Source organism: Ylistrum balloti, unplaced genomic scaffold, assembly GCF_031769215.1.
Source record: "Ylistrum balloti isolate Yb309-2 unplaced genomic scaffold, AGI_CSIRO_Ybal_v1 Utg369782, whole genome shotgun sequence".
NCBI classification, from domain to species: domain Eukaryota; kingdom Metazoa; phylum Mollusca; class Bivalvia; order Pectinida; family Pectinidae; genus Ylistrum; species Ylistrum balloti.
In genome coordinates this window covers 2,982,983-3,005,757 of record NW_026781970.1, presented here as the reverse complement: position 1 = coordinate 3,005,757, position 22,775 = coordinate 2,982,983, and the positions used below count along the sequence as shown (strand labels likewise).

At 33.2% G+C, this 22,775-nt stretch overlaps 1 protein-coding gene across 1 annotated transcript; it reads right to left on the bottom strand.

Moving 5' to 3' along the window:
- Positions 1–2,489: 2,489 nt before the first annotated feature.
- On the bottom strand, positions 2,490–20,896 carry LOC132544207 (protein FAM227B-like). The gene is made up of 17 exons (XM_060207775.1): positions 20,807–20,896; positions 20,180–20,321; positions 19,576–19,684; positions 19,274–19,417; positions 18,763–18,833; positions 18,124–18,273; positions 17,570–17,668; positions 16,478–16,582; positions 15,885–16,011; positions 15,453–15,578; positions 14,428–14,681; positions 12,456–12,610; positions 12,091–12,168; positions 11,179–11,329; positions 10,249–10,257; positions 5,943–5,975; positions 2,490–2,658 (listed from the first exon to the last, which is right to left on the bottom strand). The coding sequence occupies exons 2-17, from the start codon at positions 20,309–20,311 to the stop codon at positions 2,584–2,586; spliced, it is 1,818 nt and encodes a 605-aa protein (XP_060063758.1). The 5' UTR covers positions 20,312–20,321; positions 20,807–20,896; the 3' UTR covers positions 2,490–2,583.
- Positions 20,897–22,775: the final 1,879 nt, after the last annotated feature.

Here is a 22,775-nt window from a genome sequence, read left to right as displayed (position 1 = left end):
CTAAAAACACGACTGAGAATTCTATAATAAATTAAATGGAAATGTGCAGTAAAGTTGATGGAAATGTGCAATTTTAGTACATATTGAAAAAAAATTATTTTCAAATTAGGAAATTGGTTCAGACTTAAGTTTAAAAAACTAATTCGGCTTCTGCTATTTCTGTGCTGTAATCGATTAACCCTTTAGTCTATAGCTAGGCAGCTCCTTCCATCAATACTGTATGAAAGTGTACATATTCGCTGTATTATATGTTTCCCTATATAAAAAGTCTTTCTGACAACTTGTATCTGTATTGCTTTCTCGCTAATAGAGCGATGCCGTTATCAAGGTTAAAAGATATGTAATTATCCGTCAGGAGTGCAACGGGGACAGACCAGTACGATCTTATACAAAAGATCGTTACATTTCAATTCCATTCTGTCGAGAAAGTATTTTGATATAGCAATAATTATTCAGAAGTAATCATGATATATTCAGAATTTATCACAATGATCGATTTTGTTCTATCCTTTCTTAAAATAATTGACAATTGGATATTGTTGAGCACCATTTACGGGAAGCAGACATATCACAGAAAGAGAGTACGGAGCCATGTTAATCACGTCAGTGCAGAAATGCCACCGGGACCATTGGCTACGTAGATTACTGCAATACAAACGTACAACCGGTAAATTGTGTATTCTCTCACTTGCTGGAAAGCAACCACACGCTCCATCAGAAATAAGTGTTTCAAAATGTTCCCTGTTCCTAAAAAAATAAAAACTTTCAAACAGTTTGTTTTAAAACCTATTTCTGTAACAGTAACGTTTTTCGAATAGCTGTATTTTTTTCCGATTTAAGGCGAATGTTAGCCGATATTGCGTGAGGTGGTTTCGTGACCTTAACAAACTGCTTGACACAAGTAATCATTTCTGTCTAAGTTCGAGAAAAATCGTTGTAAAATAACAATGGTATTACAGAAGTCTGTATATATACCTGGAACAATCAATCATGACACCATTATCTACAGACAGGAATCACTTCACACGTATATACTTCAATTCATCCAACAATATATTCAATCACCAATGTCTCATTGGTTGTGTTTCCAGTAGTTCTGGAAAGTTTCTAAGAGAACATGATACCATAAGTTCAATTGTTATTGAGAGTTTCCAAACAGGTTGAGGGAGGGTCACTGTGTTATAATCGTTAACTCCTTAACCTCTTAATTCCATGGTTTTACCTAATTAAGTTTACAGGTTACGCATGCATCATCTCTTTAATGACTGAATAGTGCTATTTACCAATTACACACTCTATTTTCAGTTTTTATCTTGCTATGGTTATCTTATGTTAAATTTCATTAGTTCGCCATCTTCAGCCTAAATATACTTTAATAATTAGTTTAGATTGTAAATATAGAAAAAACAATTAACAAGAAGATGAAACAGATAAGAGTTTACATTAAAGACGGTGGATGTGTATAAAACATATTGAAAACATTAACGGCATGGAATTTCACAGTATGTTTATTACTCTCTCACACACACATATAAATTAAAAACGTATCATTCAACATTGAATTTCATACATCTTTTGTATGTCTTTATCTCTTTGCAGTATTCTAAGTATATAATCAATCTATTCATAGTAGTTTGGCCTTGGCATGACTTTGGCATGTTCTTTTTGTCTGCAGAAAAACGTTAATAGTGTTGCTTGAAAAAAGGATGTCCTAATTTTTGGTCTCCAAAAAGCAAAGTACATTGCCTATAAAGATATTGTCAAAATTATTTCCATTCAGAGACAGATTTTCAGCAGTATTTTGTCCACAGGCATAAGCTCTCAGAAGCATTTTGTCTGGGAATCAGTTATTATCAGTATTGTCTCAAAAAGGAAACTCACAGCAGTGTGTATCTCAAGGAAGACATTATCTGCTATATTTTGTCTTCAGGAATAAATTTGCAGCAGTATTTTGTTCCCAGGAATAAATTCACAGCAATATTTTGTCCACAGGAATGAATTTACACCTGTATTTTGTCTCAAGGAATACATTCACAGCAGTATTTTGTCTCCAGGAATACATTTGCAGCAGTATTTTGTCTCCAGGAATAAATTCACAGCCATATTTTGTCTCCAGGAATAAATTTACACCTGTATTTTGCCCCTGGGAATAAATTTTCAGCAGTACTTTGTCCCCAGGAATAAATTAACAGCAGTATTTTGTCTCCACGAATAAATTCACAGCCGTATTTTGTCTCCAGGAATAAATTTACACCTGTATTTTGTCTCCAGGAATAAATTTACACCTGTATTTTGTCTCCAGGGATAGATTTACACCTGTATTTTGTCTCCAGGAATAAATTTACATCAGTATTTTGTCCCCAAGAATAAATGTGCAGCAGTATTTTTTCTCGAGGTATAAAATTGCAGCAGTATATTGATTCCAGGAATAAAGCTGCAGCAGTATTTTTTCTCCATATATGAAGTTGCAACAGAATTTTGTCCCCAGGAAGAAATTTGCAGCATTTTGTCCCCAAGCAGAAGGTTTTAGCTGTATGTTGACCATTTCTGCAACATTGGTATAGAAGCTACCAGCGATCTTTTTTAACCTTCATCTTCATTTCCATGAAAACTGCCATCCCCATCGCCATCTAGCAATGTCAGTTCTCGTTCCCTATCCTGTAAATACCACAAAAAGATCAGGTAAAATCAGGCACCAATGACAACTTACAATAACAGTGACAATGTCATATCTAATCAGTTTATTTCTACTCAAATGTTTCAGTTTCATCATTATTAAAGCATTTTTTAAAAAAGTTTCATATCAACAACAAATATACAAAGCATATATATGAAATTTTGTTCTCTAAAAATAGCAAATACTCCACTTAGGTCTAACAACTGAACAGTATGTAATATAATGAACTCTTCATATTTCTTTTGAATATAACTGGACCTTCCAATGATACATACGTTATGAAACATTTGATAAATGAATTTTATCTTCTAATGAAAACACAACTTATCTTCCATGCTAAAACTTACACAGAACACTTTTTTACATAAAAAAAACTGAAAATAATGGTCTTTGTATCCAAATAACCAAAACTAGCAGAAGTACAGATCAAATATAGTTAATCCTGAACTAGAGACAGCTTACCACAACGTATACAAATACAAGAAACAGGATAAGTAGTGTTTACCTTTCTGACTCGATATAAAGACACAATGATATATATCTTATAAAAAGACTTCTACTTAAGATGAATAAGACATGTCCAGTGTAACAATGAGGTCACCCGGTTAATGAACTTTATATCCTCTCTACAACAGACATGTTACATGTCAGTGAGATGTTATGTGAATACCTAAATACACTATAATGAATGTCAGCATTTTTGAAATTCTGAGGCAGGATGATTATATATTTTGACACTTTCCAATCATTATTTTCCACATCTAGTCATGATTTATACATAACCAATATGTTTTTCAACGTCTCTGTTTATCTTAGAAATTGCTGAAAACTAGTACATAGCGTGTGGGCTACATCATAGCTAAAGTGGTATATGTAGTGTCAGCCTTGACATGATAACCGATTTATTTTGTCTGAAGAGCTGGTATGTCTAGGTTTACAAACAGATGGTTAATCAGGCAATACCCATGGTTTGTGATGTTAAGGTAATAACGTTTTGTAACATTCACCAGAGCAAACTTTTCTAAAAAAAATATAGTCAGAATCATAAGATATGCATCGTGTATGTTTCTTTTATGAAACAACTTTTTGTCCATTGCAAGTAACTTGGAAATACCTCTGTAAATTATATGAAACAATTTTAGTGTTAAAAGACCATTTTACATTTATTTCTGTCTAAGACTTCACAGAATGTTACTCGCTTGTAAATTGTGATAATTCGTGAAAATAACATGAAGTGGATCTTCAAAGACTGAATATATCACATCATGCTTTGTTCTTTAATGGATTTCTCGTAAACTGAAACGCATACTTTTCATCTTGAATAAAGAAGTTATTATATGAACCATGAAAAAACATGATATCAGCATTCTAATAACAATATGTACATTGTTGTAAGTATGGATAAAAAGATGTGTGATATGACAATGACTTTCTGTTCTTTTTTCCAAAAGTGCAAAATAATTATTGCTATCTCAAGTATGAGATCATTAGAAGCCCTCATTTGTTGTATCCTAATTTATCCCGGTAGTTCAAAGAGCAGGCAGGTGATATCAATATACATGTTAATTTATGAGATGAAATAAAGATATTATTCTAGTTTCTTGTTTTAAAGCTATCGGGACAATTAGGACTCAAAGATGACTTTAACGTTGAAAAGATTTCTAAACCTTCCCAACACTAGAAGTTGGAAGCAGACAAAATATTGGCATTGCTTATTGTTGAAATTGCTTGACTTTTAATTAAGTTTCTTCTATCTAATTAAACTAAAATAAAATTCAAATGTTTTAGATTGCATTCCCATAAAGCCAGACTGCATCTATCCTTCAAAGTATGTCATGAAAAAATGGCTGGAATTTGTTTGTTTTTTTGTTTTTTTTTCACTAATTTTAGATATCTAAACTGACCAATCGTGAGACTGATCAAACAGGGTCATTTTTCTATTGTAAAATTTAAATGTATCTTTAACTAGAGCAGGTCCACTCTCAGGTAACAACTATAGAAATGTGTCACATGTAGTGACTTTAACCTTGTTCTAATCAAAGTGTGCTGTGATCAGATATACATTGTGGATACAACTCTCAAAATTTGCAGGTTCATGTACATAATATTTACACGTGTCTAACCTCTGAAATGCTTACTGTTGGAATGTCAATAGAAACAATGGCAAATACCAGTAGGTGTGGCAGGGGCCTTATAAATGATATTCGTATGTCAGAGTTCTTTTTTATTTCAAAGAACAATATCTATATTTTGTGATCACATGTTAAAACAGCCTTTTTTTTTTATTTAAAACCTATTTAAAAGAGAAATAAATAAATTTGAAATATCAATAATACAACACAACTTGTTTTTTGTTTCTAAGCAACTTATTACCTCGTCTCCTGTTTTGAATAGTTAGGTTTTGATGAGTCGTTAAAAATGAATTGATGGAAAATTTTCAAATCAGTGGCATGCATATGCTCTGTCTATATATACCTAGATGGCATGCAAATGTAGATTTGGCCATGCAAACAGAGGAGAAGTGTGAACAAGTCAAGACAAAAATTCAACATGCAACAGAGGAATGGTGAAAACAGAAAGAAATGCAACAGAGAAGGGAATCATATTTTGAGATTTCAGAAGGTAATTTAGTAAGCGAAAACAGAGAATCTTGGGGGAAAACACAAGAGAAGTGAAGTGGAGCATCCATAAATGACAAAAGGAAGGAACTTAACAATGTTTGTAGTCAAATTATACAAGCTCTGTTTATGATATGACAAGGAGTGATATGATTCACACAAAATTTAGCATGTAAAATTTTTGTAAAAGAATATTTTCCTGGAATGATATGTCATCTGGGACTTGAGAATGAAAACGTTTACTCAAAACATATACACATGTCCCATATGTAGTTTTTACAAAAATGAGATAAGATTTGTAAATATGCTGGACAGTTGATCAAAATGAACTAATGGTAATGTTTGATGAAAAATTCTTTGTTACACAGACAAAATATGTAGTTTGTAGTGGTTTATAATAATATTATCGCCAAATTTCTTAGTAAAGCAGCAAGTGTTTAAGTAGAACACAGAGAGGGATAATTAGGTAAGAAACATGTAAAGGGAGATCATTTGGTGAAATTGCACAATAGGTGATGATTGAGTAAGACAGCTTTGTGAGAACACGAAGGGAGATAACCTTGTGATATGAGTACAAGGGAGATAACTGGGTAAGAAAAAACACAGGGTATATGCGTGAAGAAGTAAAGAATAAAATATCTGATTACACTTGACGCCCTCCGTCCTTGTCGGGAAACTTCCTGTGAAAGTAAACATATCAAAAAATTGTGATTTCATGGCAACATTATTACTTATGATACTTTGTCATAGGTAAATAGGAAACAGTCATTAGCACACAGCCATCTACAATATAAAACGAAGTAATCAGTTTTTCTGATAAAATTTACCAGTTTTTTCTGTATGAAAACATCCTGATACCTACCTCTTCTATTTTCTTTTAAAGATATAAAAATCTTGATGACTTTCTGATTTTTTAAACAGATTGAAGTCTTTAGCCACCTTGTTACAATAATACCCATTTAAGAAACATGATTTTCATATCTAAATAAACTGTTTTCATGAAACTTTATGTCAAAAAACCTTGTTTTGGTGTCAGTATAAGTATTGTACTTTACAAAGAAATCTAAAACAAGGGTACCATGTATATGTTCATTGTATTTACTGACGAGTTTGTTAAGAATTTACTAAGGAAAATAGGCTCTAACAGGTGGTAAATAGAATATCAAATGTGTTATGTAGGGTATTTTGTGTTGTATTTATTTGCATTAACTTTAATACATGGAAATTTAGTCCAACATATATTTTTACTTTAAACATGTTCATTTTTGTAGTAATTTCTATGATAATACTGTTTTCTTAGGAACCAATGTCAATAGTGACTTGTAGTCTATAGTTACTCCCATCTATTGTGAGTCGGTGTCTATAGTTACTCCCATCTATTGTGAGTCGGTGTCTATAGTTACTCCCATCTATTGTGAGTCGGTGTCTATAGTTACTCCCATCTATTGTGAGTCGGTGTCTATAGTTACTCCCATCTATTGTGAGTCGGTGTCTATAGTTACTCCCATCTATTGTGAGTCGGTGTCTATAGTTACTCCCATCTATTGTAAATAACTATCTATGGTTACCCAACATTTGTTAGGACTCACTATTTATAGTTATCCCCTGTCTATATTGACTCACTATATATAGTGTTTCACTGTCTATTAATCACAATATCTATAGTTACTCCTCATCTATAATGACCCACTCTATAGTAATTTGCTGTCTATAGTGAATCCCTGGCTATAGTGACTCGCTGTCTTTAACGATTAGTTGTCTATAGTGACTCCCTGGCTGTAGTGACTCACTGTCTAAAGTGACTCACAGTCTATAGTGACTGCCTGCCTATATTGACTTGCTGTCTACAGTTACTCACTGTCTATAGTTAGTCACTGCCTATAGTTACTTACTGCCTATAATTACCCCTGTCTGTAGTGACTCACTGTCTATAGTGACTCATGCCTATAGTTACCCCTGTTTGTAGTGACTCACTGTCTATAGTGACTCTCTGTCTAAAGTTACTAACTGCCTATAGTTACTCACTGTCTATAGTTACTGTAGTTACTCTCTGTGTCTAAGTGACTCTCTGTCTATAGTTACTCAGTGCCTATAGTTACCCCTGTCTAGAGTTACCCCTGTCTGTAGTGACTCACTGCCTATAGTGACTCATGCCTATAGTTACCCCTGTTTGTAGTGACTCACTGTCTATAGTGACTCTCTGTCTATAGTTACTAACTGCCTATAGTTACTCACTGTCTATAGTTACCCCTGTCTATAGTTACCCCTGTCTGTAGTTACTCTCTGTCTAAGTGACTCTCTGTCTATAGTTACTCAGTGCCTATAGTTACCCCTGTCTAGAGTTACCCCTGTCTGTAGTGACTCACTGTCTAAGTGACTCTCTGTCTATAGTTACTCAGTGCCTATAGTTACCCCTGTCTATAGTTACCCCTGTCTGTAGTGAATCTCTGTCTAAGTTACTCTCTGTCTATAGTTACTCAGTGTCAAAAGTTACCCCTGTCTATAGTTACCCCTGTCTGTAGTGAATCTCTAAGTGATTCTCTGTCTATAGTTACTCATTGCCTATAGTTACTCCTTGTCTGTAGTGACTCACTGTCTAAGTGACTCTCTGTCTATAGTGACTCACTGCCTATAGTTATTCACTGCCTATAGTTACACCCTGTCTGTAGTGATTTGTTGTCTAGAGTGTCTCCCTATCAATAGTTACCCCCTGACTATACTTACTGGCTGTCTATAGTGACTCACTGTCTAGAGTGACTCTCTGTCTATAGTTACTCACTGTCTATAGTTACTCACTGCCTATAGTTACCCCCTGTCTGTAGTGGCTTGTTGTCTAGAGTGTCTCCTTATCAATAGGGACTATACTTACTGGCTGTCTATAATTACTCTCTGTCTGGCTATCTATAGTTACTCTCTGCCTATGATAACCCCCTCTCTATAGCAATGCTAGTATGAAGTTATCTGTGATACAAGGTGGAAATTCTCTCAAATTGGAGAGCATAAGAGTGCCACCCAAGGATAACATTGACAATATTTGCCCATGTATAGTGAATATCAATATAACTAAAAAGTCATTAATTCCAGTACACTACAGATATTAAAAGAATCTCTATTTGAAAATATTCAGAAACAAAAATTCCATTTTACCAAAGTTCCATTGTTAATAATTTCAACTAGTACATAGCAACATTTAAATACATCATCTCTTATTGGAAGATAAAGAGGAAAAAATTGAGCGTTAATAGAGCTGTCCATCTAACTAGTGTTAACCATACCAGTTATAGATATAATGTCAAATGAATAGAAATAAAGAATAGAATCTTAGCAAACTAGTTTCCACTTTAGAATAAATAGTCTATTAGTTAATATTTGATTGTATCAAAAATTGCTTCTGAAAATAAAATACCGATGATATTGTATGTTAGATTGTATTGTCATCTTTTTTAATGAAATAGAAAAGATATATTAAACAAATAGTTTGGCTTGCTGTCCTGAAAGAAGAAATAAAAGCCCATAGCCTATTTTTGTAGTCTAAGTCACTTACAGCTCTTCGACGGAACCATATTTCTGAAAAGTATACATATGGTTTTCATATCAAAGGCAGAGATATTAAGTTAATTATATGATTGAAGTCAGTCACTTTTCAGAACACAGCAGATTTCTGCTTGGCACTGCTTGAACCTCACATCTTTTGTTGATCTCATTTGATCGGTTTATGGATTTTTTTTACACTGGCACATTTATATTGGGTATTAAATGGCAAAAATAAACCTGAAAATAAACAAGTTCTCATACTTCCTATCCTGAGGAGTATCCCTGATACTCATGGTCATTAATTTGTGTCAGATATCAATCCAATCATGTTATATAGAAGGCAGGAATAATTTTGATATAAACATGCAATAATCCTGGGAATTACCACACAACCAAGCACCATCACACAATTACTGTTCACAACCATAAACACAAACCACATATCATGCAATATTAAGCATTCCTGTAGTTAACTATGAATTTTTCTGTAACATCAATTTATCATATGACTTATTTTCTACAATTAACACTTTGTTATTTACTTTTTGTAGCGGTTTAAAGTGACTTTCACTGTAGTGATAGTGTGATAACATCTCCTTCATCTTGTTTTCAGTTTTAGTAGTTTATTATCTGAAATTTGTCATATGATAAACAGAGTCTTATACTCTTGTACAGCTACCACAAAATTTGTCAATTTCATCGCATGATCAGACAATTTATAATCATTTTCCGAAAGTTCTAAATATGTCACATGTTTGGCAAAGTCTGTACAACATGTACTGTTGTATAAGAATTTCCACACAATGAACACATTAATCAATATTTAAGATATTTAAATGTGGGATGGAGAGTATTATATTTTGATTTTTAACCATACTTCAGCTGTAATAAGCCCATGACCATTGAAATATTTCCGTTTTTCAATTACTTTTCAAAATAATTTTCCAATATTTTAAGAAAACATGCAGTCAGTGAATAATTCTTAAACATATCATTAAAACATATCAGAATGATTGTCAATCTCAAGAACATTTTTTGATAATTCAAGATATAACAAAAGGATTCCAAGAAAATAAGGTTAATTATATTGTAGGATGAAAAAAATAAATAAATAAAACTTCACATGTCTTATCAAGATAACACTCAATACAATCTGCAGTTAAATTAGTAACTAACCTATATTGTCACTTATGAAGAGCTTAGTATTGGTAAAAGTATCACATGTATATTCGTACACAATCTCTATACATTTTTCTTGCTCTATTTTTCACAAAGGTATAATACACTTGGGCTGATGACAGGTAAAATATGGTAAGGATAAGTTTAACTCCCAGTAGGATAAAGTTATTTTAAATAGGTATTATGGTATATCACATTAAATATGGTAGATATATCGCACAGTCATAATGAAAATCATACCTTTCCATCCTTTGACAAACAAAATAATTCAAATGTATTTATCATTAATGGCAACTTTTGTGTGTTTGAAAAACAACTTTTCTACAGATATTTCATTTCAATCATCAATTAAATATTATTATTTTTTTTTTTAATTTTGGCAATTACAATATAACTGGGAATTTTCATGGGTCAAAATGTTGAATGGTTGAATTACATAACAACAAATTAAAGTTTCACTATCTGGATGTAAAACATCAAATACACACATGTTCAATTATTTCCAGGTCATGTATTACAAAAAAACCTAAAATGTCTTTCCTGCAAAATAATCCAGCTATATGGTACATGTATTTGATTTTGTGAATCATGACAATCTATTTAATCAATTTAATGTTGCTAATTCATATCTAAAAAAAATAGTTATGAAATATTTAATTTAGGGTGGACAGTTTATAATGAAATTTATTTCAAATTTCATGACAGTTATACAGCAAGGCAATATAAGTTGTACATGAAGCAATCCATAGCCTGGACAAACTATCATACATGAAAATAGACAAAGAGCTATAACTCTGCATTTACCGGGCACAAACACACAAATTCAAGATCAAGATCTCAATCTTTTTGACTTCACTGGTTGATTTTCTAATTTTCAGAAGATCAAGACCCAACAATGTACAGCCTGGTATAAGTAACAATACATTTTAGCATAATTCAGATAAAAAAAATGTCCTCATTAAATTTGTAATAATAATCAAAATTCAAATTTTTGTACAAATTACAAAAGTCAGAATTTGAATATATTACTAGTGGTCTTGTAATGTTAACAAAGCTAAACTAGATCCAAATATATAACTGGGTCCAAATGTTTAAACAGTTTTACTATTATGTTTAAAAAGCATTAAAAATCAAATCAACAATGTTTCATGTATTGATTTATACACTCACCCGGAGACCCAGTATGCGTTCACTGAGAATCTTCAGGTGATATGGATCTTTAGTCAGCATAAGTTCTCGCTTCAAACGATTTATTTCCCGGTTTGTGTCTCTTTGTTTACGTTCCAGCTCCATGATCTCCTGATGTGTTTGGTCACAAATCCTACAACAACAGAAAAACTTATTGGAAAGCTGAAGTTTTTCTTTACAACTGGTTGACTCATACTTCATACTGGTAGAGAGACAGAAAATTTCCATGATTTGAAAACGATATTTCGGGAATTTTTTTTACAATTATTAGCCTATTACTGCACCAGAATACGATAAATTAGATTAAGTGAATATTTTGATACTTTTGGACAAAAAACTTGTGAGATTTTCTTTTTATAAACCTTTTTCTGAAAATCCTAACAAATGGAAGGAGAAAGAGAAAGATTTTACAAACACATTGACTATTATAAACATATACATTGTTATCTTCCATTTCTCTGACGTCATAAGACAATCAAGCCGTTACTGATGACTCCATATTGCGTAACCTTGTTGGCATACATATAGGCCTACCTAACCAGCAAAATTAATTGTAAAGCTTCTTAAGATCTGATATGAGAATGGTTATGCTTTATAGATCAGAAGTAATGACGAGTTTTACATATATATATATATCTACTTATGTTTATTTTTAGAATTCATGAACATATTTAATATATATCCAAATTTCCATACCAATAACCTACCATATGTATATATTTTTTAAGCCCAATACTCTGAAGTAGGTTGTTTTTCAAGGTAAGATAAACTTATTAGTCATTCGCCAATGGAAAAAGCACTTAGCAACAGATATCAATTTACCAAACCAATAGCATGAAATACAATGATATTTTTAGAAGTTATTTCTTTTAAACTTGATCAGATTGTTCTTACTTTTGGTATTCCTTTTTCAGAGCGTCCGACATAGCCAGGGAGTTCTGGATTAGCTGTTTATATGTAGGACCTGGTTTTGTGCATGATGTCAAGGATGAAATAGGTAAATTTATGATATATACATATATGATGTAAAAGTTTGCTTTTGTGGAATTACTTAATGAATAACTGATTGGCATGACAAAGGGGATCAATGGCAGAAAAAGAGAAAGATTCTAACAGAAAATACCAGTATTTATATAGTGAAATCATAAAACACCGACATCAAATGTCCAACAGATATCTGCGCTATTGTAAAAATTTATAGAGAAAATATTTATCACCTTCATCATTAGAAAATATGACACAAAAACTTGAAAGGATATGGGAGTCCGGATATTTCTGTGCGACGAACTTTTCGACCAGGTTGATGGAAATCCTTGAGTTGTCTCATATGAAGGAAGTGTGAAATCAGTGGACTTCTTCCAGAGGTGTTGAACATCACACGCTCATAATTAGGGCCTGGTCCTATCTGGTGTGACTGTGAATCAAATATACATAATCAGGACCACACTAAACGTGTGATTTAATATTGTGTGCCCATATCTATTTTCTTCTTTCTAACTTTGAACTTTCGACAAGATACTGGAAAAATACCTCTCTAAATAACATGTTCTTACATTATCTTTATCAACCTTGGAATCAGTGGGTAAAAAATGTCTTAAGAGTTTTCAAGTTGATAAAAGCAATGAGATAAGAAAAACAAAGTTTGATAATGAATCTAAACGGCAATGCTTCTTGAACTTGAGTAGAGAGACCAGTTTAAAATTTCTCAATTGATAAGTTTTAATTTTAAATGAACCTGTATTAAGAGGCCACTTTTTATCAACAGCGCATTTTAATCACTTCTATGGAATCTCTTAATACAAGTTTTAAGCTGTATCATTTAACAATAAATAACAGATATATGTTGGTTTTTTTTATTCGTGTTTATAAACACAGGGATGTATTTCTGAGGCAGACTAACATTTTATGGTAGTATATAGTTGTTTAAGTCAGTTATCCATTATATGTTTAAAAGATTAAAACTCTTCTCATTTCAAAATACAATAAACATGGTATTCAATGAAATAGCTTGGTAGACTGGCATAGTTTAAAGACATAACAAATGTCTGGTACTGACAGGAATTTCAACCATTCAATGGAACAAGTAGAAAAAGTTTATCATAGAAACAATTTTTTGTAGTAACACATGTTCAAAATTTATCAATTAACAAAAACTAAAAACTCAAAACCAAGAAATACTTATTGTAACAACAACAGGATGTTCGAGAAAAACAGTACAACCTCATCCGACACTTTTATTTTGATTCTTTTATTTTGAGAACTAGGCTAAATAATAGTCTTTCAAAAACAATTAAAAGTTGTCAGAAAAATGAGGTTCTGCTGTTTTAGCTTTTATGAAATCAGTAAGGAAATTTTGCTTTAACAATATCAAGTCATTTTAAGGCATACTTACGAAGCGCTTTCGTTTTATGCAAATTCCAGGATAGTCATACTAGATAAAATATTTTTTGTAATTGTAGTATATAATCATTTATTGAGAACTAAACATACATATAAATTCAAAATTCATGTACAGCAAAGATTCATGTTATCCATCCTATCACATCATAAATGTACTATAAGAATAATCAGAATAAAATTGTGTTGGGAGGGGGGGGGGTTGGGGGGGTTTAGAGGTAGGGGCGGATGGATTGGGTGGGGGGAGAGGGGGGAATTAAGACTATCTAAAATTGATTGCATGTGGTACCAAATGGGGTCCTGTCAGAAGTACTGGTTTATGAGAACCAACCTCTATTGGTTAACAGTGTAGGGTGCCACAGATGCAGTACTGTTTTGAGAGACCTCACCTCTATCAGTGAATAGTGTGGTGTTCCAAAAAAGCACTGATTGGTTTACAGTCTGGGGTGCAACAAGGGACCATTTAGGAAGTTCTGGTTTGTGAGATCTCACCTCTATCTGTTAACTGTGTGGAGTTCCATACATAGCCACACAGACAGGACTGGTCTGACAGGTCTGATCGCTATTGGTTAACAGTGTGGGGTGCCACAAGGGACCATTTAGAAAGTTCTGGTTTGTGAGATCTCATCTCTATTAGTTAACAGTGTGGGATGCCATACTTGGCCACACAGGCAGGACTGGTTTATGTGTGAACCCACTTCTATTGCATAACAGTTTGAAATGCCACAAGTAGTCATTCAGGAAGAACTAGTTTATGACAACTCACCTCTTTAGGTTTACATTGTGGAGTGCCACAGGTGGCCATGTGGGAAGGACTGGTTCATGAGAACTCACCTCTTTAGGTTTACGCCGTGGAGTGCCACAGGTGGCCATGCGGGAAGGACTGGTTCGAGAAAACTTTGGCTCCAACTGTTGATTTATCATTCCTGTACTCTGTACAGTCATGTTGCTGGCAGTTGTCATTTTAGTGACTTCACGAGAAGGGAGAGGGGTGGGGCCATTGGACACACCATTGTTACCATTATTCTCTTCACCCCAAAGTTTGTCTATCAGCTTGTTAAAGGAGTCAACATCTAAAGAAAGCTTCACTGAAAAATATCATAAATTCTCAAATTAAGAATGAATTAATGCATACAAAATGCACTGAGGAATATGGATGAATATTAACAAGAAAAACAACTTTACAGAATTATATATAAAGTAAAATTAGTGTTAGATTTATCATCTGTAAAATGTAGAAAAAGCTCATTGATGTATATCACCATTTTTATTATTAGAAATAGTGACCTTGACCTTAGGAACTTGAAGTTTTGGGTTCATGAATACTGTACCAGGTAATCCCAGAAATAAAATGTGGACAGAATGAATGACATGAAGTCGTTGGTATGGCAGTTGGAAGGACACACATACAGACAGAAAATGGGACAGATAGATAAATAGATAGATGGACAAACAGATGTTATGACACAGTAATGATCAAAATCTTATAAATGCAAGTTTCCTGCCAGCGAACCCTGCTGTGTATTTGCTTGAAGATGTAACTGAATTACCTGATAAATAAAGGAAAAGATTTCTATCTAAAGAAAAGAAAAAATAATGGAGCTCTTCTGTAAGATACTGATGGACCACCAGCTTTTGAGAAATACAGATGGGTTTCCTATTCACCATCAAATAGTTCTTTTGTTTGTCCACAAATTCCTTCAATAAAATTCCCATTAAACACAAACATGTCCTGTGATTCAACTTTTTTTTTTAAATCATTAAAGAAATTCAGTTGTTTTGAAATGGGATGAGATAGGACACAAAAGTTTGGTATATGTTCCTCATATAATGGGAAAGGTATGAAATGAAGTACTGACTGTCATTGCTGAAGGAAGTGACCATCATCTTTTTGGCATCCTTGCCCTGATTCTCCACTCCTCTGTGTTTGGCCTCCATTCTTTTGATATCCCAACTTTTGTAAACCCTAGGCATGGGTCTGAGGCCTGAAAAATAGAAATTTAGAGTCTAACAGTTCAAAATGTTCTCTCCTAGTAGTAAAAAAGAATTTTACAAAGTCTGTGAAATATTTTCAGGATTTAGATAGAGCATTTCTTTGCAAGGAGATGAAAAAAAAATTCTGCAAACTATGGCAAATAGTTAAGTCTTTGAATCATTTTACAGCAGATGCTAGTTCCGTGTCAGTCAGTATTCTTCACATCATCTTTGTTCATCGAGGATGTTTGACACAATCCTGTCCTGAAGGTACTGGATTGTAATCCTTAGCAAGTGAAGATGACATTACAAAATACCTGTAGTCCATTCGACTACTGTGTTGACAAGATCCTGTTTGAACTGTTCATCCATTTTTCCTCGAGATTCTGGGAAAGCTTCCCAATATGCCATAAACACAGCCTGGGCCAGGCAATCAGGATATACCTATAGACAAAAAACAATATATTTTCCATCACAGATGATAATTATAGCTATATAACTGAACAAATAACTAAATAAGGTCAGATATCCAACTCCTTGACAAATTTCATTGCTAAAAATAAGACTTGTTCAAAATTCATTCCTTGCCCTAAATCATTGGTAAAACTGAAAAATTCAACAGGTTTTTTTTTTACATGAAATTTTAATTTTGATAACATACTGACTTGCTCATCTGTTTTCTGGGTTTATCATCCCATGAACAGGCAGGGTCATTTTGAGGCAAGTGGTGACTACCTCACTGAACAACATAAGAGAGGCCTGTCATATATCATTCAGAACAATCAGGGTTAAGTCTCTAGCCAAAGGACACAACAACATCACCACAGACTGGTCCGCATCTCAGCTTCCTGAGAATCTCAAACTGCTCTGCTAACATTAACACACAGGCAATGTGTAGGAAGATACATACAGCTAAAAATTTGTCTTTGACATCTGAGTGGATACTGGTAAAAAGGCCAACAAAACTGTCTGCAATTCTGTCAAATAGCAGGTCAAGGTCATCCTGCTGATTAGGCTGGAATACACAATGGAGTCAGGTAGTAACAAACATGAGGGAAAATTTATACTCTGCCAACATTTAACTGATAATATCTACTTCTAATAAATAGTTTCCAATGCCAACTTATGCTTTCACTACAGAAGTCCTTATGATTCTTTAACATTTATGATAGAAACTAACCATTTTGAAATTGCCAAGTCTCATTTTTTGAAGGGTGTCTCATATAGTTTAATGTTTTTTCCACATTTTAAACAAATAGAATAACCTAAAATTTGTTTTTCCCCAAACTCAAAAACAGGATAAGTTTGTTCCACAGATCACTTTTAATTTGCAACACCCATGAAGAATTTGATTGTTTGGCAAGTAAAGTTTCTCATACTGTTGTTGACACCAAAAGGTTACAATGTAACTGAAAGAATTTCAGATTTACAAAAATACTGAAACACAAAACAGTGTCCTTAATAAACTTCAGACAAGCTTACAACATACATGTATTAAGTTAAGGCTATATGCCATGCTACAACTTTATGTCTTTCCTTTCAAAAAGAGTATCTGAGTTTCACTTCAACAAATACCGATCTGAAATCTTTAATAAGCAGTAATAAGCACCCCTGAAGAAATAATTGTACATAAGATTTATCCTCAGTAAATACATAGTAACCTATTCAAGTGAGATAACTAAAATAAAATATGAAAATAATTTTTTTGTCAAATAATCTCGACTTACTTTTTAGCAGGGATATATGTAATATAATAAACATAAGACAGGCATTGTATTCACTGAAATTTCATTAACATTTGTATTCATTCCTATTTGTTATGGACTTGTAATTTCCCAATTCATCTCTTGAAGTGATTTAGAATTCTACAATGGGTTCCTCACATATCACCAATCAAATTTTTCATTTTGTATAACCTGGAAAGTGAACAATAAAATACATGTTTATAAATTTAAAGAAAACAACATGTTCTTGTTATAAAATGTAGCCATAATGTACTTACATCATATTTACTTAAGAAGAACCACCAGAAAGTATCCTGCATCATAGCTACTGAGGCCTCAGACAAAAACAGTTTCTTCCAGAATTTCTTGAACCCGGGCTGTTACAGAAATAAAACATATGTAAAATATGTATTGATATGTTTGTTCAATTCAATTTATCAAATTGAAAACAAAACATTACTTAAGAATATTTGAACTTAATCAATTCTTCCATCTATCAAACCATAAACTTGTATATATTTTTTTCTTTTGTTGAACAACTTGTCTTTTTTACTTAAAACCATGTCATAAATTCAGGTGCCATCTTCAAAAGAAGGATTTTAAAGTAACAAAGCAAATACATAAGTTTGTTTTCTTTTAGAATGCCTCTTACTGATAACTCATGGTTATATTGATTTATCATCTTATTTACACTTAACAGTAGTTTTTTTTAAATGTTTTGTTCGGTGATGAAATTACTAGTTTTAAAGATTGGATCAAAAATTGCAAAATTATCATGAATTGTTCAGTTTTCACAGTAGATTTAGTAATGGTATGGAGAAAGTAGACATACATTAAAATTTTGAGCTTTTGTGACCCGATGAAGGATGGGCGGAGATTCCATTTGTCCAGGAAGTTCTATCAATTCTCCATGACGGAACCCAGGGAACTGACAGTATTCAAGACTCTTCTTCTTTGTTTCCATCATAGATTCAGCAAAGTCCTGAAGTACAGGAAAATAACATTATATATTGTGTTTTTTTGTTTGCTGTCCTCAGCTCTGTTTATCCAGCAAAATTTGATATTATACAGGATCTTGTGACGAAATCTGTCCATAGTTAAATCAAAGTGACTTCTAAAATGAGAGTCTTAAAAAAGAGTTCAATTTTACTGTAAAAAGGCATGTAATGTCTTGGAACAATATAGAACAACACATAATTTACATAGGAAAACAAAGGACATTCAGATCACCCAGCCAGGTAGATATGTCAAGGATGGAACTAATTTAAAAGGGACTGTTTAATTTAGGAAAATACTTGAGCTATCATGAAATCAACAGCCATTAATAAGTCACAAGGTTTTGTTTAGTAATTGGTATTTTGAGTGTTTTTAAGGTATATTCAGAAACTAGGAAAATAAAAAATTTCTAATTATATCATCTGTTTCCATTTTAGCAGGAAAATTACGGAAAATGAAAATACATTTGACTTACCATAGTTTTATGACCCCTAGCACTGTGATGGGATTTGACTGCATCAGATTCTGACATCTCCGTGAGAAAAGCTGAAAAGTAGATCAACTATGAATAAAAGTATTCTTTTGCTTTTTAGATTTCCAATTTTGTGATCAAACCAGAAAAACGCCTCCATGGTTTTAAAACTTTTGCCCTTAGTACTAATGACGAGTTTTTAGAAGGATGAAACAGCTATAATGGTGTAGTTAAATTCATTATATTTTAGCTTTCACTACATCTAATTTTTAATTTGTATTGAAAGGTTCTATTTGTTGTGTTTCTTTCGTAGAATTACAAAGTTAAATAAAATTCACGTTGTAAGATGATCAAAAACTAAATTTTGCAGTGTTTTTAAACTGTAGAATTGGAAAAACTTCACATGAAGCTTACTGAGTAAATTCATGTCCATTTGTTTTATAATCACATGAATTTATAGTTATGTTCAGGAGACAGATGAATTTATTTTTCTTTTGGTTATTTTGGAACTCACTTTTTGATGGGGAGAAAAACAGCCTGTCCTGGCCTTGTTGCTCCTGTTTTCCCTCTGTCACTATCTGGTCAGAGTAAAAGTGTAATTTCTCTTCTAACTCATCCAGACGAAGTTCTAACTCCTCAAGTTTGTTAAGTCCCAGAGCTAGTTTCTCTTAAGGATTCATAATGAAAAAGTTTCTTAACCTGATTAATAATTATTTTTTAATAATTTTTTAATAATTTCTTAACACATTTATTATAGGCTCATATTCAGCACACAATTATCCTACAACAATCAAATGGACAGATGATAAAGGATACGAGCTGATTCCCTAAGGAGATCTGCAATTTCCTCTTGTGAACCAAGCAGTAAGATTTCCCCTTCAAGGTCTAGTGCCCCTTCAGAGGTAAGGCGTTGGGGCCATTCCGTCTAAAATCACAAATTACAAATCATTTAGAGTCATTTGTATTGATTGGTCACAAGTCATGTAATGACATTCATCATCAGTTGATTTAGACCCTATTGAGACATAAATTGCACCAAACAGTTACAAATAAATCTTGTGTTGAGTACAATCACTATAAGATCCATTACTAAATACTCCAGATTTAATAGTGTCAGGTATTCAGGACTTTTGGCAATTAGAACATTCAACCTTTGTGCCTTTCCTGTGACAGCACACCCAAACAGACATTGCTCTTTGTAGAAGTCCTTATGAAAGAGAGTGGTCTGCATCTCCTGCCAATGCAACAATAACCATGGCTTCCTATTTACAATTAAGCCCTACTACTTTGTTGTTGTAGTATGAAATGTATGTCTATTCACGACCCATTACATTTTCATTCTGTCAAAATTGGTACTACTGTGGTCATACATGAATTTGTTCTTATTAATGTCAATATGATATGTAAGAATTATTCTCACCAATCCTTCAATTTTCATAAACTCTTCAAATGTTGTTGGAGGTTTTTCCTTGTCTGGGGCTGGAACGGGACTCTTATCTTCCTCCTCCTTCTGCTCTAGCTGAGCCATAATGGCCATTACACGTGGATCCATTATCTGAACTCTGAAGTTTTAAATTAAAAACACCAAAACTTCTTCATTGTTGACTGAAACCTTCCCTCGAGACTTAAAATGGTCACTGAAATATTTTCATTCGTTTTCAATCATTATATACTATATGATTGACTGATCTGGTCGATTGGCTGTTCAAGTAAAGCATTAAGACGAATATTCCCAACCTTTTAGGGAAGCAACTTTTTCATGTTAAAGAGATGGATACGTTTTACACGTAAAACGGCTTTTGATAATCGAAATGAACCAAACAATGAGCAGACAAATACGTTAATCGAGTTGGCATTAGTTTTGGCATTTGCTTACCTACAGAAGAACCTAAGCCTATGGCGATATTCGCAATGCTTATTCGGATACTGTGCTACAGTACCATACTAAAATGATGCGAACAGCCATTTTTATTGCAAAGTACAAGATCATTCCCTCGCCAATCTATAAGCCACATGGTTATCTTGTGAATAATCCCCATATACTCACTTGATATTTTCCGCGTATCTACATATAATACATAGCAAGCAGAATGATGTACGGAAGTAAATCTAGCGTACAACTTCGTTGCTATGAACGCCTTCCGTCGCCATTTTCTATGTTAATATTGGGGTTACTTCCCTTGGGCAAGTGCGTGCGTTCGAGTGATATTTCCGTTTCGTTCGATTGCAACATCAAATATTATGATATAATTAATGGATGACTGTTGATATTCATAATCAGTTTAATTTCTATGACATATAATACATTTTTTTTGTGAAAAGTACTAACTATTATGGCATGAAAAGTTGGAAATATAAAAAGTTCAATTGATTTGCATGGAAACACAGCATCACAAAGCAATATATGAACTTATTTGCCACAAATACAATAATTGTTGTCACAAAACATTTATTTCAATAAAGAATCAAAGCAGTTTATGGAGTAAGCAGAATCTATACAATGCTACTCATTTTGTAACAGCTGTTGTGTGGGGAAAAATTTTATTTTTACAGTTAGTGACATTTTTTGTTGTTGGAAAGGACTGATGTAGACACAAACTGTTGTCTTATCTATTTGATAATGCATTTATTGTAACAATGGTAATATTTAATTTTATACAATGAACAATAAAACATGTTGAAACTATGCCTATTTGGAATTTGCTAGCTTGGTTTGTCACTTCATGAACACCTCTATGACAGCTATCATTGTGAGAACTTTAATGTATAGATCAAAGCAAAGCATGGAGTTTGATCCAGCCCAGTTGAAGGGACTTAAGCTTTGAAGTGGAAACTGGCTGTGTTCTGTTGTGCAATGGGAGCAGATCTGAGTACCTTAAAAGTGTTGGAAACAGCTTCAGTTGTTCAGCTCAGAGGGCTTTCCGGCTCTGTTGGTAGCATTGTGGATTATCACATCAAGAATCAGGGTTCAATTCCTGTTAGGATACCCAGACATAATTTGCTTGTTCACATGACACCAAATGTTGAGATTTTGCATTATTCATTCCTGTTGAATTTGATATGAATGTTGGTCTTCGAAACAGAAAAAAATAAAACCCAATCTTATATATGTGGCCAACTGTAATACAGGAGTAAAGATGAATTGACGAGAAGTTTGACAAATCTACAGGTTGATGGCATGACCTTGACTCCAGCCATGATGTCATCACGAATCACTGACACGTATGACCTATTTCATTTTGAACACTGGATGAAGTTTGACAATCTCAATTCTCTAGTGCTGGCTTTAATTATCCAAAGTGACACGGACTAGTAAACTTCAGGTATTCCAATATTTCCTCATACCGTGAAGATTGATCACTACTCGATAAGAAATGTTACCACATATATATATTTGCGACTTGTTAATCTATGTAGATAAACCTATTTGTCTGCACTTTGAAAGTAACATTTCAGGAATATGTCAAGACAGACCAGCAAATATTAATACTGACCTGAAAAATGTTTAGTTGAGGCTTGTTAGAAACAAAATAACATGGGTAGGCCTTTCTTCTGTCAAATCCTGGTTCAACTGATCAAACAAATATAGAGTATATGTACATGTTATAGCAGCTACCTTATTTAAGCACTTTTTGTGCTAATATATAACATTGCCAAAGAAGACGGATTCCATGGATTTCAATTGTATCAACCTTCCTTGCTGGGGCTCAATTGAATACTGTTAGATATCCATCTCTGATTCCTGCAACACCTGATCTATGACCGGAGACAATCTGGACGCTGGTTCTCTCTTTCTCTGTTAGGAGTATTGTTAAATGCTGTGTCTGTATGTCATTTAAAGCACAATGCACTGTTTTGTTGAAAATTGATATTGCACTGTACATAAACAAGCCTGTTTACAATACTGTGTTGCATGCCAGTGAAAACATCTTGATAGGATCACTATGTACCTATAAGTAATGAGAAGTGTGCTTTTTGCAGCAGAATGATAACATATAACAAGATAAAACAAAACA

What these genes read in the sequence shown, in the direction of transcription:
- LOC132544207 (XM_060207775.1), bottom strand. Translation starts at nt 20,311, where the DNA reads ATGGATCCACGTGTAATGGCCATTATGGCTCAGCTAGAGCAGAAGGAG. An exon ending in TTATGAAAATTGAAGGATTG is followed by an intron (nt 19,685 to 20,179) that starts GTGAGAATAATT and finishes TTGTGATTTTAG; the next exon opens with ACGGAATGGCCCCAACGCCT. An exon ending in CACGGCGTAAACCTAAAGAG is followed by an intron (nt 12,611 to 14,427) that starts GTGAGTTCTCAT and finishes TTTGATTCACAG; the next exon opens with TCACACCAGATAGGACCAGG.